This window comes from Manacus candei, unplaced genomic scaffold, assembly GCF_025592945.1.
Source record: "Manacus candei isolate 608988 ecotype Guabito, Panama unplaced genomic scaffold, ASM2559294v1 h1tg000119l, whole genome shotgun sequence".
Taxonomy (NCBI): domain Eukaryota; kingdom Metazoa; phylum Chordata; class Aves; order Passeriformes; family Pipridae; genus Manacus; species Manacus candei.
In genome coordinates this window covers 2,781,006-2,796,200 of record NW_026138167.1, presented here as the reverse complement: position 1 = coordinate 2,796,200, position 15,195 = coordinate 2,781,006, and the positions used below count along the sequence as shown (strand labels likewise).

The 15,195-nt window shown below is 43.8% G+C and overlaps 2 protein-coding genes across 4 annotated transcripts; one reads left to right on the top strand and one right to left on the bottom strand.

Annotated features, from left to right (window-relative positions):
• Positions 1–224: 224 nt before the first annotated feature.
• Positions 225–3,375, top strand: RPS27L (ribosomal protein S27 like). The gene is made up of 4 exons (XM_051770556.1): positions 225–386; positions 597–705; positions 1,756–1,866; positions 2,889–3,375. The coding sequence occupies exons 1-4, from the start codon at positions 381–383 to the stop codon at positions 2,915–2,917; spliced, it is 255 nt and encodes an 84-aa protein (XP_051626516.1). The 5' UTR covers positions 225–380; the 3' UTR covers positions 2,918–3,375.
• Positions 3,054–14,885, bottom strand: LACTB (lactamase beta). 3 transcript variants are annotated; one of them, XR_007900296.1, is made up of 7 exons: positions 14,484–14,885; positions 13,485–13,551; positions 11,301–11,491; positions 10,607–10,946; positions 10,139–10,304; positions 7,064–7,831; positions 3,054–3,469 (listed from the first exon to the last, which is right to left on the bottom strand). XR_007900296.1 is itself a non-coding variant. In XM_051770513.1 (6 exons), exons 1-6 carry the CDS (start codon positions 14,877–14,879, stop codon positions 7,300–7,302), a joined length of 1,692 nt encoding a protein of 563 aa, XP_051626473.1. In that variant the 5' UTR covers positions 14,880–14,885; the 3' UTR covers positions 3,939–7,299. The 3 variants fall into 3 exon arrangements, 1 of the variants encoding a protein (XP_051626473.1); XR_007900295.1 differs by lacking the exon at positions 3,054–3,469 and adding an exon at positions 3,939–6,813; XM_051770513.1 differs by lacking the exon at positions 3,054–3,469 and having other exon boundaries at positions 3,939–7,831.
• Positions 14,886–15,195: the final 310 nt, after the last annotated feature.

The window sequence follows — 15,195 nt, the reverse complement described above, 5'->3', positions numbered from 1 at the left end:
CGTTCCCGGTGTCCCGCGTTCCCGGTGTCCCGGAGTCCCGCCTTCCCGGTGTCCCGGTTCCCGGTGTCCCGCCTTCCCGGTGTCCCGCCTTCCCGGTGTCCCGCTTCCCGGTGTCCCGCGTTCCCGGTGTCCCGGTTCCCGGAGTCCCGCGTTCCCGGTGTCCCGCCTTCCAGGTTCCCGGTGTCCCGGTGTCCCGGTTCCCGGTGTCCCGGTTCCCGGTGTCCCGCGTTCCCGGTTCCCGGTGTCCCACGTTCCCGGTGTCCCGCTTCCCGGTGTCCCGGTGTCCCGCGGGCAGTCCGAGGCGGGCACTCGGAGCCCGGCCCGGCCCCGCGGGCGGAAGGGGCGGCGCGGGGCGGGCGCTGGGAGGGAGCGCGGCGGAGATGCCGGTGAGGGGCTCGTTTACGGCGGGGTCAGCGGGATTGCGGGGGTCCCGCGGGGCAGGAGCCGGGCCGGGGGTGATTAAGGGAGCGGGGCGGCCGCGCCCGGCCCGGCCCCGCTGTGCGGCCCCGCAGCCGGCGGGGCAGCCCCGGGGCGGGCTCGCTGTCCGTGCGGGCCGAGCCCCGCGTAACGCCGGGCCCTTCTCTCTCCCCACCCAGCTGGCCAAGGACCTCGTGCATCCCTCCCTGGAGGACGAGAAGAGAAAGCACAAAAAGAAGCGTCTTGTGCAGAGCCCCAACTCCTACTTCATGGATGTGAAATGTCCGGGTAAGTATTTAAAATGTTTACGCCTTGCAGAGGGAGCGAAACTAATTTTGAGTGCTGTTCATCCTCATAAAACAGCTCCTTATTATATATATGTATTAGATATCTTATATACATTTTTAATATTTTTTTTTAAATTTAAGTTTGGTTTATCTGTTCTATAGAGATAAAGCTCTGTGTTTTCAACCTTTTTCAAAAGTTAATGTAAACAATGTTTACATTACAAGTAAGGAAAAATGTTTTTCCTTACAAGTAAGGAAAAATCCAACCCCCTGGATTTGCACGTATAAAAAGTGAGATTAAATGGGTGCCTTAAAGCATCCGCAGCACAAGTTTCAAGTAGAAGACAGCATTAATGATTAAATCCTTTACAAGTTTTCTCTCTCCAAAAATTCCTCTTGGCTAATTAGAAGTATTTTTCAGGGGGAAAAATTGAAAAGCAGTGAAAATCCCTTTTTTTAAGCCATGTATAAGTGATTTCATTCTTTCTTAAGTCATGGAATTTGTAAGTTGTAGACAAAAGCGTTGCATGAGGAATTAGTGAAGTTCCTCTGTGCAAGTCTTCTGATTTAAATGTCATGTTGGCTTTACAGAATGCAAGCCAGCACCTGCCTTACCGGTACCAATGATTAAACAGAAAGCAAACACAGGTTGGAACAGCAGTGTTTGCATTCACAGCTGCCAGACTTTGTCAACAGCAGTGTTCTCCTGTTACAAGTTAAATATTTCTCTGGGTAGAAGTGGTTTTTTTGTGTTCAGCTGAGAATGCTAATCCAGAACTGCTCCACTTCTTTGCAGGACACATATTACAGGCAAATTAGGCCTTGTCAGCCTTCAGGCTGTGTTGATTTTCGGATGGGAAGTACTAAGTTTCAGTTTCTGTGCTTTCCTGTGGTAAGGAAAAGCGGGTCCTTCAGCCCACAGCCGTGACGTGGTGTGTTGTGCAGTGAAACATGGGTGCATTTTTGGGCAGGTGTACTTGGAGTGTCTGACTGACACAATAAAACCATGCTAGAAATACCCCGTGGAAAGTTCAATAATGCTGTTTTCCAGGATGCTACAAGATCACCACCGTGTTCAGCCACGCTCAGACAGTAGTTCTGTGTGTAGGGTGCTCAACTGTGCTCTGTCAGCCTACTGGGGGCAAAGCCAGGCTCACAGAAGGTAAGGGGCAACGTTAGACTGCCTAAATATTCCACTTATATAAATGCATTTTACAGCCTGAGAATATTTTAGCTTTGATTCTGGAAACTGATACTGGGACACTTTGCAAATGGCTTGGAGTTGGCCAGTAAATACATTGTTAATGGACCCCGAATTGGGAATTTTTCTTCAGATTCTTGTTTTTAAAAGGCAGCTAAGCAGCTACAATGTCATCAAACACACTTCATTTTAGGTGCCTTGACTTGTCATTTCCTTCAGCTTATGTAATAAAAGCTGCTGTTTAATTCTGAGCTATGTTTAGAGTGTTCAAAAGCACCACTGAAGGAGGAGGGTGCTTTTGGCAGCCTGAAGGGATTGTGTGCCACTGCTACTCTGGGTGGCTTGCCTGCTTGTTTTTAAACAGTAGTACTTAAGGCAGTTCCCTGGCTCACATTCCTTAATAAAAAATTGGGTTGTATAAATTATGAGGGAACAAATAACCACTGATAATTATATACAGATAACTGGTATAACACCAGTATCTTGAAATGTACTGGAATCACTTCAGGGTTTAAAAAAAATTAAAAAGCAAATCCAGATTTCATTCATTTCTTGTTTAAAGGACAAAAGGTAAACATATATACAAATTACATATAGGGGGTGCTTACACCATGGGCTACTACACAGGGGTAGGGTAAATGAGGACAGAATAGCTGAGGTCAGACTGTGGAGCAGTTGAAAAGGTAGCAACACACCCAGCAGCTTTTTCAGTGTGGGGTTTGTATCACTGAGGAATGGGACAGTAGAGTGACATTTTAAAAGGCCTCTGGAAGAAATAGTACACCTTGGTCTTGATGAATTATATGACAGCCATGTTGTTCTGGTTGAGCTAAAGACAACTTATAGTGCTAAATCTTCACCTCTTGTACATGAAATTTGAATTTACTGGATCAGTTTCCCTATTTACATTGGATGGACAGTTTTTCAAGGCAGTCTAACAGTTTAAGGACTATTCATATCTATACTATGTGTTTCCTTTACAGGCTGTTCATTTAGAAGAAAGCAACACTGAACACTTCAAGCATGTGTGTTTGCATCTGTGTTCCTGAAAGCCTTACCAGTTTAAAAATGCCTGTTCCTACAACAATGTAATTATGATTGATTTTGTAAAAATTACCTGCTATTGCTGACTAACCTGCTGGAATCTCTTTTTCAATAAATGATTTGAAGTGCAGGTTTTTCCTGTAAGTTTGCAGACAACTGAGCTCTATTTTTGTAATTTTACTTCCAAACAGTGGTAAAAGCCTTGGACTTGGCTGCATCCTTCCCCTTGTTAATCATCAACTACAGCAATGTAATGCATATAGTGACAGCATCTGCTTTAAGAATGCATTTTGTACATTTTATTACTGCAGCTGCCCTAAGTGCAAGGGTTGTGGAAGCTGGATAGATTTAAAATGGCTCCTTTGCTTTCAGTGTAATCCCTTCACCGTGTTGGGTAACATGGTGATAAATAAAAATGTGAAGTTACTCACCTGTGTTCAGCTGTTTCTCTGGAATGCATGGGTTTTCCCTCCCTCTGGTTTGGTCTCTAGACTGCATTTGGAATTCTACACTGAGATTTCTATACACAAAAAAAATAAAGGAGTCTTTTGCAAAACCCTGAAAGCACTCAGGATAGAGAAGGCATAAGGTATATGAGCAGCAGTAAGTCAGAACTACACTAAGAGCCGTGAGTGGCATCTAGTCATTAAAAAACCTGCATCTTTTCAGTATTAAATACTGACAGTAAATAATTAAATAATAAAGAAACAGGGGTTTAATTAGTTTTTAAAAGCCAGGCCTTTCTAAATGGCTGTCAAAAATGGGTTTTGTTTCTAACCATGAGAAAACATTAAAATCTTGCATGTATCTTACTTAACAAAATAATATCTCAAGTTTTGCATCAACATCTCTTTCAAAGGATCAGGTGTCTTGGTGAGCTAATTATTGTTGGGAATTTCTATTTAACCAGTATTCTTTTTATGACTTTTAAAATTTGTACATTTCTAGTCAATAAAAAAAACCCCAACAAAACCTGATGTAACAAGTAGTTGCATTTGCAAGGTAAGTTTTATTTCTGTTATTTCAAACAGTGAACACTTGTAATTACCAGATTCAAAAAGTAGGTGTTTGCTACAGAAACAGATATACCAATGGCATATACATGTCTTCTAAGGAAAGTACAGTTTTGTGTCAGTGCCATACCATGTTTGCACAATAAAGGTTGAAACATGAGTGAGTCTATCATGAAAGCTGCTCTTAGTTGACCAGTTTGCCACATGTAAAGCCAGTCCATCCAATAACTGGTTTCAGAACAAAGATCAAAGCAGCACTGTTAGTTCAGTTGTGACCTGAATACAGATGCCAAGGCCAGACTGATTCCTAACCTCCCACATCCCTGCCTTCTCTTCCTCTACCCCAAAAGGGAGGAACTCATGATTTAGTAAACAGCACAGCAGAGAATGTCAGTGACCCATTTTGTTCTAGGCACTGGAAGATGAAATACAGACATCATGGCATCTCCAGCACTGCCCATGTGACAACAGAGGCTTTTTAAAAGCCTTAAGTTACAGGAGGTACAGTACAAACAACATGGTATGCATATAAAAAACTGGTGGCTAAACATTCTGTATGGGGAGTGAGACACTATCAGTGATCTCCTGGTGGTAGAAATGCCTTAGTTCTTACCATTATTCATTTTCATACTTCAGATATTTACATTTATTAGTGTTTCATCACATGCAGACAAGGATAAACCTACACCTTCCACATTCTAAATCTTTGTCTAAACCCACACACAACAGCCAGAGAGTGAAACTTGTTTTCTCCCAAGTGTGCAAAATTCTTTTCAAAAATAAATACCATTTGCAAACAGGTGCCTCATACAAGCCAAATATGTTATGAATCCTAAAACAAGTGTTACTTTTCAGATTTTCTATATTCCAAACATTTTGTGTGGTCTATTTCTATTCATGTTCTTGAACATGAAAATGAGTAACTCAGAGCTTTTTATTCTCATGCCCTGTGTAAAACAAGCAGTGGCTTCTGCTGCTGCAGGTTTACCAGGCAGTAGGTGCTCAAGAGTGGGGAGGAAAAAAAAGCTGCTGTTGTAGAAGATGCTCACCTCCAGTCCTTCTGTATTGGAACTGTCAGACACCCAGATTTCAGTGGAAGGGGAGATAATTTATTGCCTGGCCAATGAAAGCTCATTCAGAAGAGTTCTCTCTGTTTCTTTACTGATTGGATATTCTTGAGATAAAGACAATTATTAATGACATTATTAATGAATAAAAAAGTGAAGTTTTGGTGAGTGGGCCAGAAACCCCAAGCAAATGGTTTAGGTATAAGCTTTGACTGTTTTAAGGCACAAGAATGATTAAATTATGAAGAGTAAACTAAAACAGTCCCACTAGCTTCAATTAAAAATGTAGGTAAAACACTGACCCCTCAAAATATTAAATTTCTTGTTTTGTCAGTCTTGGGTGATAAATGTTACCACAAGCACCCTGGGAACAGAGGTGGCAGCAGAATGTTCATCACAGGGCAGGTAACAACTATGAAGTCAATACTAAAAGCACTAACTTGGGAAAGAGGCAGGTAGAGCTATTTTCTGCTAGCTGTTATCCAAGACATCTTGTTCCCTAAATTCAGAGAAGCAGAGCTGCAAAAGAGTGCAGGAAAGTAAGTACTGGAAGATATTTTGTGACAAGATACTTTATTTTGTCTCAGCCTGGAAATACTGTGTGATGTAACTGCAGGGGAAGTGAGCTGGGGGTTAATTTTCGAGACAAAATTTTGGAGATCTTATGTTACCATGTTCCCATAGTAAAATTAAAGATTAGAGAATCTCACACCTCAAGTGCTGTGTCCAGTTCTGGGCCCCTCAGTTCAACAAAGACATTGAGGGGCTGGAGTGAGTCCAGGGAAGGGCAATGGAGCTGGGGAAGGGTCTGGAGCACAAGGCTCATGAGGAGCAGCTGAGGGAGCTGGGGGGGCTCAGTCTGGAGAGGAGGAGGCTCAGGGGGAACCTTCTCACTCTCTACAACTCCCTGACAGGAGGGGGGAGCCAGGTGGGAGTTGGGCTCTGCCCCCAGGGAACCAGCAATAGAACAAGAGGAAATGGCTTCAAGCTACAGCAGGGGAGGGTCAGGTTGGACATGAGGAAGAATTTCTTCACTGAAAGGGTGGTCAGGCATGGGAAGGGGCTGCCCAGGGAGGGGGTGGAGTCCCCATCCCTGGAGGTGTCCAAAGAATGAATTGGATGAAGCACAGAGGCTCTGATCCAGTTGCCAGGGTGGTGCTCAGCCACAGGTTGGACTCGATGACATTGGAGGTCTTTTCCAACCTTACTGATCCTGTGATTCTACAAAAATGCTTCTTTGGAACACATCACGATTTCTTTTTCAGCCTTGGGCCAAAGTAACTCCTTGAGGCAGTTTTTTGCTCCAAATGGAGCAAAGGATGGTTTTCAAAAAAACCTCTCAAAAGTCTGTGAGACTTCTACTACTGGCTTCAAGAATGGGCTTTACATTTTATTGAGTTCCTAATTCCCGTGTGTAAACGAATATTTACCTTACAGAATAGAGTACCATTTCTGGCTACCAAGTTAGCATGTGCATCATTCAAAAACAAAGGGACAGTTTGGCAGCTCACCATGTTGTGCCACGTGGGTGTATTTGACTGTAGAAATAATCCCCTTATTGCACAGTAAACTATTTTCACACAGTCTCTGTGTCCAATAAAAATGGATGAGAGAACATCTGAAAAACAAAAGGATTTGTACTTACATTGCTCTAGCTCCATTCTTTCCTAATTCTTAACAATCCACAGCTCTGACAAAAGCCTGCTTCTGGTATAAATCTGCATTCTGGAGGTAGCACCAAGGTTTGGGTTTTGTTGGGTTTTTTTAAGCAAATAAGAAATGTGCTATGGGAAAACAAAAATCAACAGTGAAACCCTTTTTCTTTCAAAAGTCATACTGAACAGTTTTGGCAGGCTGGAACTGTGAGAATAACAAATAACATCTTTGTGTGCTCAAAGCAAGGTGTGAAGTTTTTCAAAAGGCAGATAAGTTTTTGTACTACTTAGTGCAAAAAACAATGCTAGTTTTTTTTTAAATCTTGGTCAAGTGTTTCACTAGTTGATAAAAATAACCTGCTAATATAATGATACTTACACATGTACCAGAGGAAGTCAAACTTGACTGTTACATTCTCCTTTTCTGTAAGTTAGGAACGTCCCTGAGAGATGAATTCCAGTTACATGTAAGCTTAGCACCATTAGCAGAGGTTAATTAAGTGAATTTTTGATGCTTTTTCTTCCCATATTCTCAGTGATCTCGGAGCCCAATTACACCTTCTCCCTTTATTGTTGCTGTTCAGTACAGTGAGTTTGTTACACACTGCCCAGGTTTCAGTCTGTGCACTGTGCCTGTTTTTCCCTGTCGAACTCCCTGGCAATCTTCAAGGCAGTGCTGTTGAGTGACACCGACTGCATGTTGCAGACAATGGTGACAATCACTCCTCTGGGCGGAGCACCCCCGGCCCCGGGGCCCAGCTCCTCAGGCAGGATGAGGAGGACACTGCTTGCCCCCACTGCCCCCCCTGTGTGGGATGCATAGTGTCTCTGCTGCCTGCAGCAGCCACACAGCTGCTGCTTCTCCACCACAGCCCAAGCCATGGCGTACTTGCCGTCCCTGTCCCACGACACCTCCGTTCTTGGCACCGGGGTCCACATCATGGACACTGTGCCCGGCTTGAGGTACCCAGGGAGGAGTTTGCCAGCGCTGCTTTTAAACTGTCCAGCTTGGTAACTGTACAACAAGGCATTTCCAAACTTCAGGAGGTCCCCCACTGAGGACAGAAAGCCACCACCAGCCCACTTGTAGGAGTTGTCCACGTAGGGTGCGTTGACCAGCCGACCCTTTTTGTTGTAAACATAACACCTACAAACCAAGAACATTCAACTTGTCACTCTCAGGGGCTGTGCACAACGATTTTAAGCTGCCCTACCTTGAAAGAGCAAACTGAGCATGAATTAGCTTGTTGAGACTTTTTTAAAATATATTTTTCTTGTATATATTTATTGCAGAAAAATCAACGAGAAATTCAGACAGGAAAACAAAAATTAAGGTGACTTCTTTGGTTAGCAGCTTGGTTTCAATACAAGTACTAATCCTATTTACTCTTAGAATAAAGGCAATATACATATAAGATATAACAGAAATCAACAGATCAGCCAACAGAGATTTCTTGTTAAATCCCTGTACTAGATCTGAAGTGGTTTAAAGAAAGAGGAATTCTACAACAACAGATAATCAGACACTGAGCTGAAATGTCACTGCAGCCTTGGGTGACTGCTCTGATTGATTCCCCCCACTGCCCCATTCTGGCTGCCATACTCTACAACAAAGCAAGAAGCATGAAGGAGTCTTGCAAAACACAAATTAGAAACTGCCAACCAGAACTGCAGAATGAAACTATGAGGAACAACACAACAGCAGTGCAGAATGAGTTATGCTTTTGAAAGAAACAGTCCAATCATGCCTTGATTCATTCCATGCAACACACGAGAAGGAATGTTGAATAAATAGATAACCCACTGAATTTCAACCTTTGGTCTTCAGACCACAGAAGGTCTATGTACTACTTGGAAAGTTCTGAAAAGGAACAAACCTATCTGGCATGCACTTATATTGGAAGGATTTTGGGAAACTTCTGAAAGTTATAATATTGAAAATCAGAGGTTGAAGCAAAGAGAGGTGAATGGTCCAAGATCCAAGACAATCATCAGTTCTGCCAGTGATTCAGTATCTCGTTGCCCCCACAGTGAGTGTTTTGATCACAAAAAGCCCTGTTACAAAGGCACTGAAATGCCTGCCTTACACCTCTAAAAGATCCAGAACATGGATTTTTAAACATTTTCAGATCAGTTAAATATAGTATAACCAAACCATTAAACAAACCTCAGCATGGCAATACATTCTGCTTTGAGGCATCAAGCTACTTTGTGGAAGGAAACCCATCACATCAGCATCTCAGTTCTGCCTAACAATTAGTAGCCCAAAAAAGACCCTCAGAACAGAATCTGTCCCAATTCTTTCATTCCTAGCATATTTCAGTTTATAAAAGGATTAATACATGCACATGTTTAATAAACTTCACTGTACAAGCTTGATAATTTATGAGAACATCATGAGCATCCAGATGAGCTTCTGAGCCTCCAGCCAGAGAGCCTCTGAAATTTAGCAAACTAAATATCACCACAAAGCACTTAGAATGCAGCAGTAAAGCTGTCCCTGAGCAATTAAAAATGCTTTGTGTCTATGTGTGCACACACACACTCTGAATACACACTTGTATGTGAGTACCATAAAGCTCAGATTCAACATGGTCATCGTTCTTCAAGAGCATTTGAGAAGCCAAACTTTTAAAAAGTTTTGAGTCTCATTTCCATGAGACTTTTACCACAAACTGCTTGGCCATTCAATGGAATTCTTGTCCCAAATTTAACAGGTGAGTCAATAATCGATTTCAGAGCCCAGATGGGAAGGTCAATAAAATATCAGAGAGAGACAGACAAGAAACTCCAGCCTTACCCACTATACTGGAATGGATTATCCAGTTACATAGATTTCTCTGGGTTTGTTGTTGTGTGGGTGGAGTTTTTTTCTTTGTTTGGGTTTTTCGGGTTTTGTTTGTTTAGAGATTTGTGTGTGTGTGTGCTTTTTCCGTGTTAAATTAATAAAAATATCAATTGGTAGAGCACGTTCTGTGTTAAACAGAATTTTAATTCTGTTCAAAATTGATAATGCAATTTGATTCATGAAAACCCTGTGTTATTGTGAGACTATTACAATTCCATGGAACTCTTAAAATGCCAGTATATTAAGCAAACCAAGACAACTCTAATTTCCAATATAAACTCCTAGTTACTCCTTATTTTACTGTATTTACATTTACGTGCTTATTTGTACCCAAAGTAAATGTAAACTTCCAAGACACTCCTCCCACTTCCCCCATATTTACTCTTATAACAGGAAATACTTATTTCCTACTCTAATTTTACACACTAATTACAGAACCAATGCCATGGTATTGGAAGCAGCTCCATGACTAACTTTGAGATAACATACAACAGTTCATTTAAAAATCTGGAAAAAAATTTTCACACATTCTTAATTCAGTTGGCTTAATAAAAGCAGAAAGAGCAACAGTTGTTGGGGGAAAAAGCAAGTTTCACCCTTGCTTACCTTGCTCTGTTATATATCATTGCTTCATTGTCATCCAGTACAGTGGACAGCATATCCAGATCACGAAACATTTTCAGCATATAGTCTGTAAATTTTTGTCCTGAAGCTCTCTCCACAACAGCACTTAAGAGAGTAAAGCCATATGTGGAGTACAAGAACTGACTGCCTTGAAGAAACACAATGAGAAAGGGAAAAAACCCCATTAATGGCGTGATGTTTAAATGGAATCACAGCTATATGTAGGAATGAATAATCAATTAAAAGCTTACCTCTCCACCCTCATTTTAATATCACACGAATCACAAGTTTATGACACTAAACCCCAGGAAATTCTGTACTGCAGAACAGAGCAAAACCCCCCCAGAAACACTCGTTACTGGACTCCCCCATCCTCATAACACCTAAAACTATTTGAAACAAATGTCTCACCAGAAGAGCACACTTTGGTCTAAATTAATAGAAACTCACCTGGTTTAAAGAATAAAGGATCATTTTTAAATATCTTCAGTGATTCAATCACACTTTCAAATTTTTCCTTCAAATAATACTCTTCCAGCTCAAACTCCTTATCCCTCCTGCCAGGTTTGGAGTTCCGGCCTCTCATCTCACCGTCGTGTTCTTTCCTGGGTTTGGCAGAATCAGTTTTTTCAATCCCTTTGCCTTCTCTTTGTTCTTTATCCTGATGGGGTTTTGTTGGCTTCAGTGCTCTGTTTGCCTTTTCCTTTTCTTCTTTTACTTTTGCAATATCCTTTTCATAGTGACGAATCCCACTCAGGTGTGAAACCAACAGTCTTGTCGTAATAGTGACCTGGGACACAGGAGAATGTGAGCTCCCTTAATTAAAACATATGCACCAAAATCACCAAACAAGTTAAATTCACCATGACAAGGAACAGACAAAGGTGTAAGACCTTTCAAACATCATGTATTAAATTCAGTAAAAATATATACATATATATGCACACACTGCACACTTGATGTAAAACTGAATTTTCAGCATTGCTTTTCTGAGCAGCAACATCAGTACTTGTCTAAATGATTTCAGTGTTTTACAGGAATAGGTCCAGATCCAGGCACCTGTACACAGACAGTTATGCAGTGACAAAAACAGAAATTAAAAAAAACCAACTTAATTAATTGTTACCAATAAACAATTACATACCTTTTCACCCTCGTAGACTTTTTCTGGAAATTCAGGGACATATTTCTGCACTGGAGCATCTAAATCCAATTTCCCCTCTTCCCACAGTTTAGCCACAGCCATCATGGTGAGACACTTGCTAATGCTGGCTATTCTCATGATGGTCTCTGGCTTACACAGGACACGGTTCTCCACGTCAGCATAGCCCAGACCTTTGGGAAAATGAAACACTGGTAGGTGCTTGGCATAGACACAGGCTGAATTAATTATTTGCAATGATTTACTGGCCTCTTAAATGTTTTTCCTCCAGCTAAACTGGGATATGAAGCATTGGACTATGCCAGCTCCTGCTCTAATTAAGTTAATAACTTTTTGTTGTAGTAGGAGTAGTTAATCAGAACCCATTGGATTAACCAGTGGCACCTCAAGTTACTGATTAAGACTACAACAAACCCAGTGATAAATTAAATGGAAGATTAAGCCAAAATTTACACTCCTGAGGTCAAATATTCAATGTATAAAACCCAAAGAGACTAAATCTAGACTGTAAAGTAACTGAACAACAGTCATAAACACTCCTTTCATGAATTAATGATTGAAGCAGTAAAGGGTCTTATTTTATCAGTACACAAATTGAGAAAGGAAATCACTCACAAACTCACAGCAGTGACCTAAGCTGTAAAGCTTCACAAAACAGTGCTGTTACACACACTGCTTCAACATCACTCAGCATGACCTCAATTAAAGTACAGCTTAACAGTTTCTGTAACAGTGTTTTCCCAGGTAACCCCACAAGTCTGGTAGCATGAACTGGAATTAATAAGGCAGTATCAAAGTGCCATGCTAGGCTTCAGTTTGAGCCAGGTTTGAAGGAACTGTGCAAGTGATGCTGCAGCATAAAAAGCAACAAAATGCAGCAATGACATATTTGCAGTTTGCAGGACAAGCAAGTCCTGGGCACAATCAGTGCACACCTGTCTACATAAAACTGTAGTCTAACAATTAACTATTCAGGAAAAGTCCCAAATCTTGATACAATGTAAGAAATAAAGAGCCATGCCAGTTGCCCAAGACCCTTTCTCTTACACAGTTGCTACCCAAGTGCTTGCACAGTGCTTGTGAGCACAGATGCTGTTCCCCCCAGGGAAAACACCTCCCAGACCTCACACCATTCCCACCAGTTTGGCCAGGAAGCAGGTTTAGTACCCTGGTCACAGAGCACAAGCACCTCACACCTGCTGATTCCCAAACAACCTGGAATTCTGCTGGAGCCGTGATCCCACCCCCAGCTGTCCCACAGCAGTGTTGTTCCCCGTGCAGCTGGGCACAGAAGGCTCTGCCCTGCCTTATGCTCCCACACCTAGTGGCATTTGCCTTGCTGCTGGATGTGGCACCCTGGTGACAAACCATGATCCTGGCACTCCTTCCCTCAGGCACTTCCCTACCTGTCAAGGAAGGGATTCTGCAGAGGTCTTATAAAAACTTCTGCTTTCATTGCCAGGTAATTTGAGACCAGAAAAACCTCTGATCTGAGGAAGTTTGTAATTAAGTTTTAGCACAAAATTCTCATTAGGGCACATTACAAAAGGTATCAGAGGCTCTCCCAACCCACTTCTGTCATGATGAAAGAGAAATTAAGCCCCATAATCAGCTTTATACACATGTAAAAGTTCATGCAACAACTGACTGTCTGAAGAAAGTTAGTGACAACTCACTTACAAAGATTTTTTTCTTCAAATTCTATAAAACATAAAATGAAACATGTTGCCATTTACTACTATCATTTAAGTTGTAACCAACATACTGGGTTTTTGAAACTCATGAAAATGTTTCTGAAAACAGACACATGTTTTTAGGTTATTTTTTAACATCAAATGTCTACATGACATGAGCAGTACTAACACACTCTACTTAAACCTAAACTGTGTAACCAGAAAAATCACTTGCAATTTCTGAAAGGATCACACCTGTTAAATCCCAGCACCTTCCCAGCAAAAATCTGCACCTCAGCCCACAGATGGGAGACAGGTCACCAAACGTGAGCCATTATTATTTTGACTATCCCTGTGGGGAGAACATTTCTTTACCTCCTAGATACAGTTCTACCAGACAAATTATCTATTGATTGGAGTGTCTGAATTGTTCATTTTTAAAATGTTCATCAGCTCTCCACAACATGCACAACTACTCCCTCCATTCACTGACCTTCTGACCAGACTTCCTTTCCATCCACAGAAACTCCAACTATTATACCTGGGATTCCTGCTTCATCCTATCAAAAAAAAAACCAGACAGAACACATTTAAAAGGATCTTTACAGTTAAAAAACACCTCCGCCCAAACCCTTAAACTGCAAGAGCAATCCTACAAATACACCTGTACATTGTTGTTTCATTACAGTTAAAATTTTGTTATGTACCAGTTGGGCTGAACTGATACAAACTGCTTTTGCAATGCTGTCATTTTTATCCAGCCTCTGGGAAAAACATAGCTAACAACAGTAACCACATAAATAATTTCTTTAATAATTCAATCCAATTAGGGAACAGGACATGTAAGAAGAACTGAACAGAAACAAAACATGACAGAGTTAATACGTAACAGGCAAACTGCATCACCTATTGGCAAGCAGGACTTCAAAGGAGCTTCGGCTGGATTTTCAAAGTAACTACAACATACTTTTTAAACAGAATCCCAGATTATGCTGAGCTGGAAGAGACCCCCAAGGACCATCCAGTCCAACCCTCAGCCCTGCACAGGCCCAGCCCCAAGAGTCACCCCCTGTGCCCCAGAGGATCATCCAAACCCTCCTGGAGCTCTGGCAGCCTTGGGGCTGTGCCCACTGCCCTGGGGAGCCTGGGCAGTGCCCAACCAGCCTCTGGGGGAAGAACCTTTTGCTGAGATCCAACCTGAGCCTGCCCTGACACAGCTCCAGCCATTCCCTGGGTCCTGTCCGTGGTCCCCCCAGAGCAGAGCTCAGTCCCTGCCCCTCCTCGGCCCCTGCCCAGGAAGGTGTATCTGCAATCAGTCTCTTCTCCAGCTGAACAGCCCCAGTGCCCTCCGTGTCCTCACACGGCTCTTGTCGGTCCTTCCCTCAGCCTGTAGGCCCCCCCTGTTCGCAGTGCCCCACACTGTGCCACACCCCACAGCCCCCGCGCCGGCCCGGCCCGAGCAGCACCGACACGGGCAGCGCTCCCCTCACACCTTGACCCTCCGCAGCAGGTCCCTGCTCCGCTCCACGGCCGCGACGAAGCCCCGCGGGGGCGGCGGCTCCTCCTCCCGCCCTCCGTCCGCCTCGCCCCCCGCCCGCGGCCGGACCCCCACGGCCAGACCCAGCGCCAGCCCCCAGCCCCAGGGCCGGGCCTCGGGGACCCGCCCGGGCCGCGCCGCCGCCCGGCACAGGGATCGGCCCAGAACGGCCCGGCCCGGCAGAGCCCGGCCCAGGGACCGGCCCAGGGATCGGCCCAGAACGGCCCGGCCCGGCAGAGCCCGGCACAGGGACCGGCCCAGGGATCGGCCCAGAACGGCCTGGCCCGGCAGAGCCCGGCACAGAGCCCGGCCCAGGGCCCGGCACAGCCCCGCCATGGCCGGGCCGGACATGGCACCGCCCGGGCACAGGCACCGCCAGCCGCGCCCGAGCGCATCGAGCGCCGCGCCTGAGGGAGAGACGGGACGGGCGGGGCGGGAGGAGAGCGGGGACGGACGGCACGGCCGGGCACGGGAGGTACGCGGGGTGTACACGGGTTATACACGGGATATACACCGGCTGTACATGGGATATACACGGGCGGTACATGAGTTATACCCGGGTTATACACGGGATGTATGTGGGATATACACCGGCTGTACACAGGATATACACACGGGTTATACACGGGATATACGCAGGCTGTACACGAGTTATACATGTGTTATA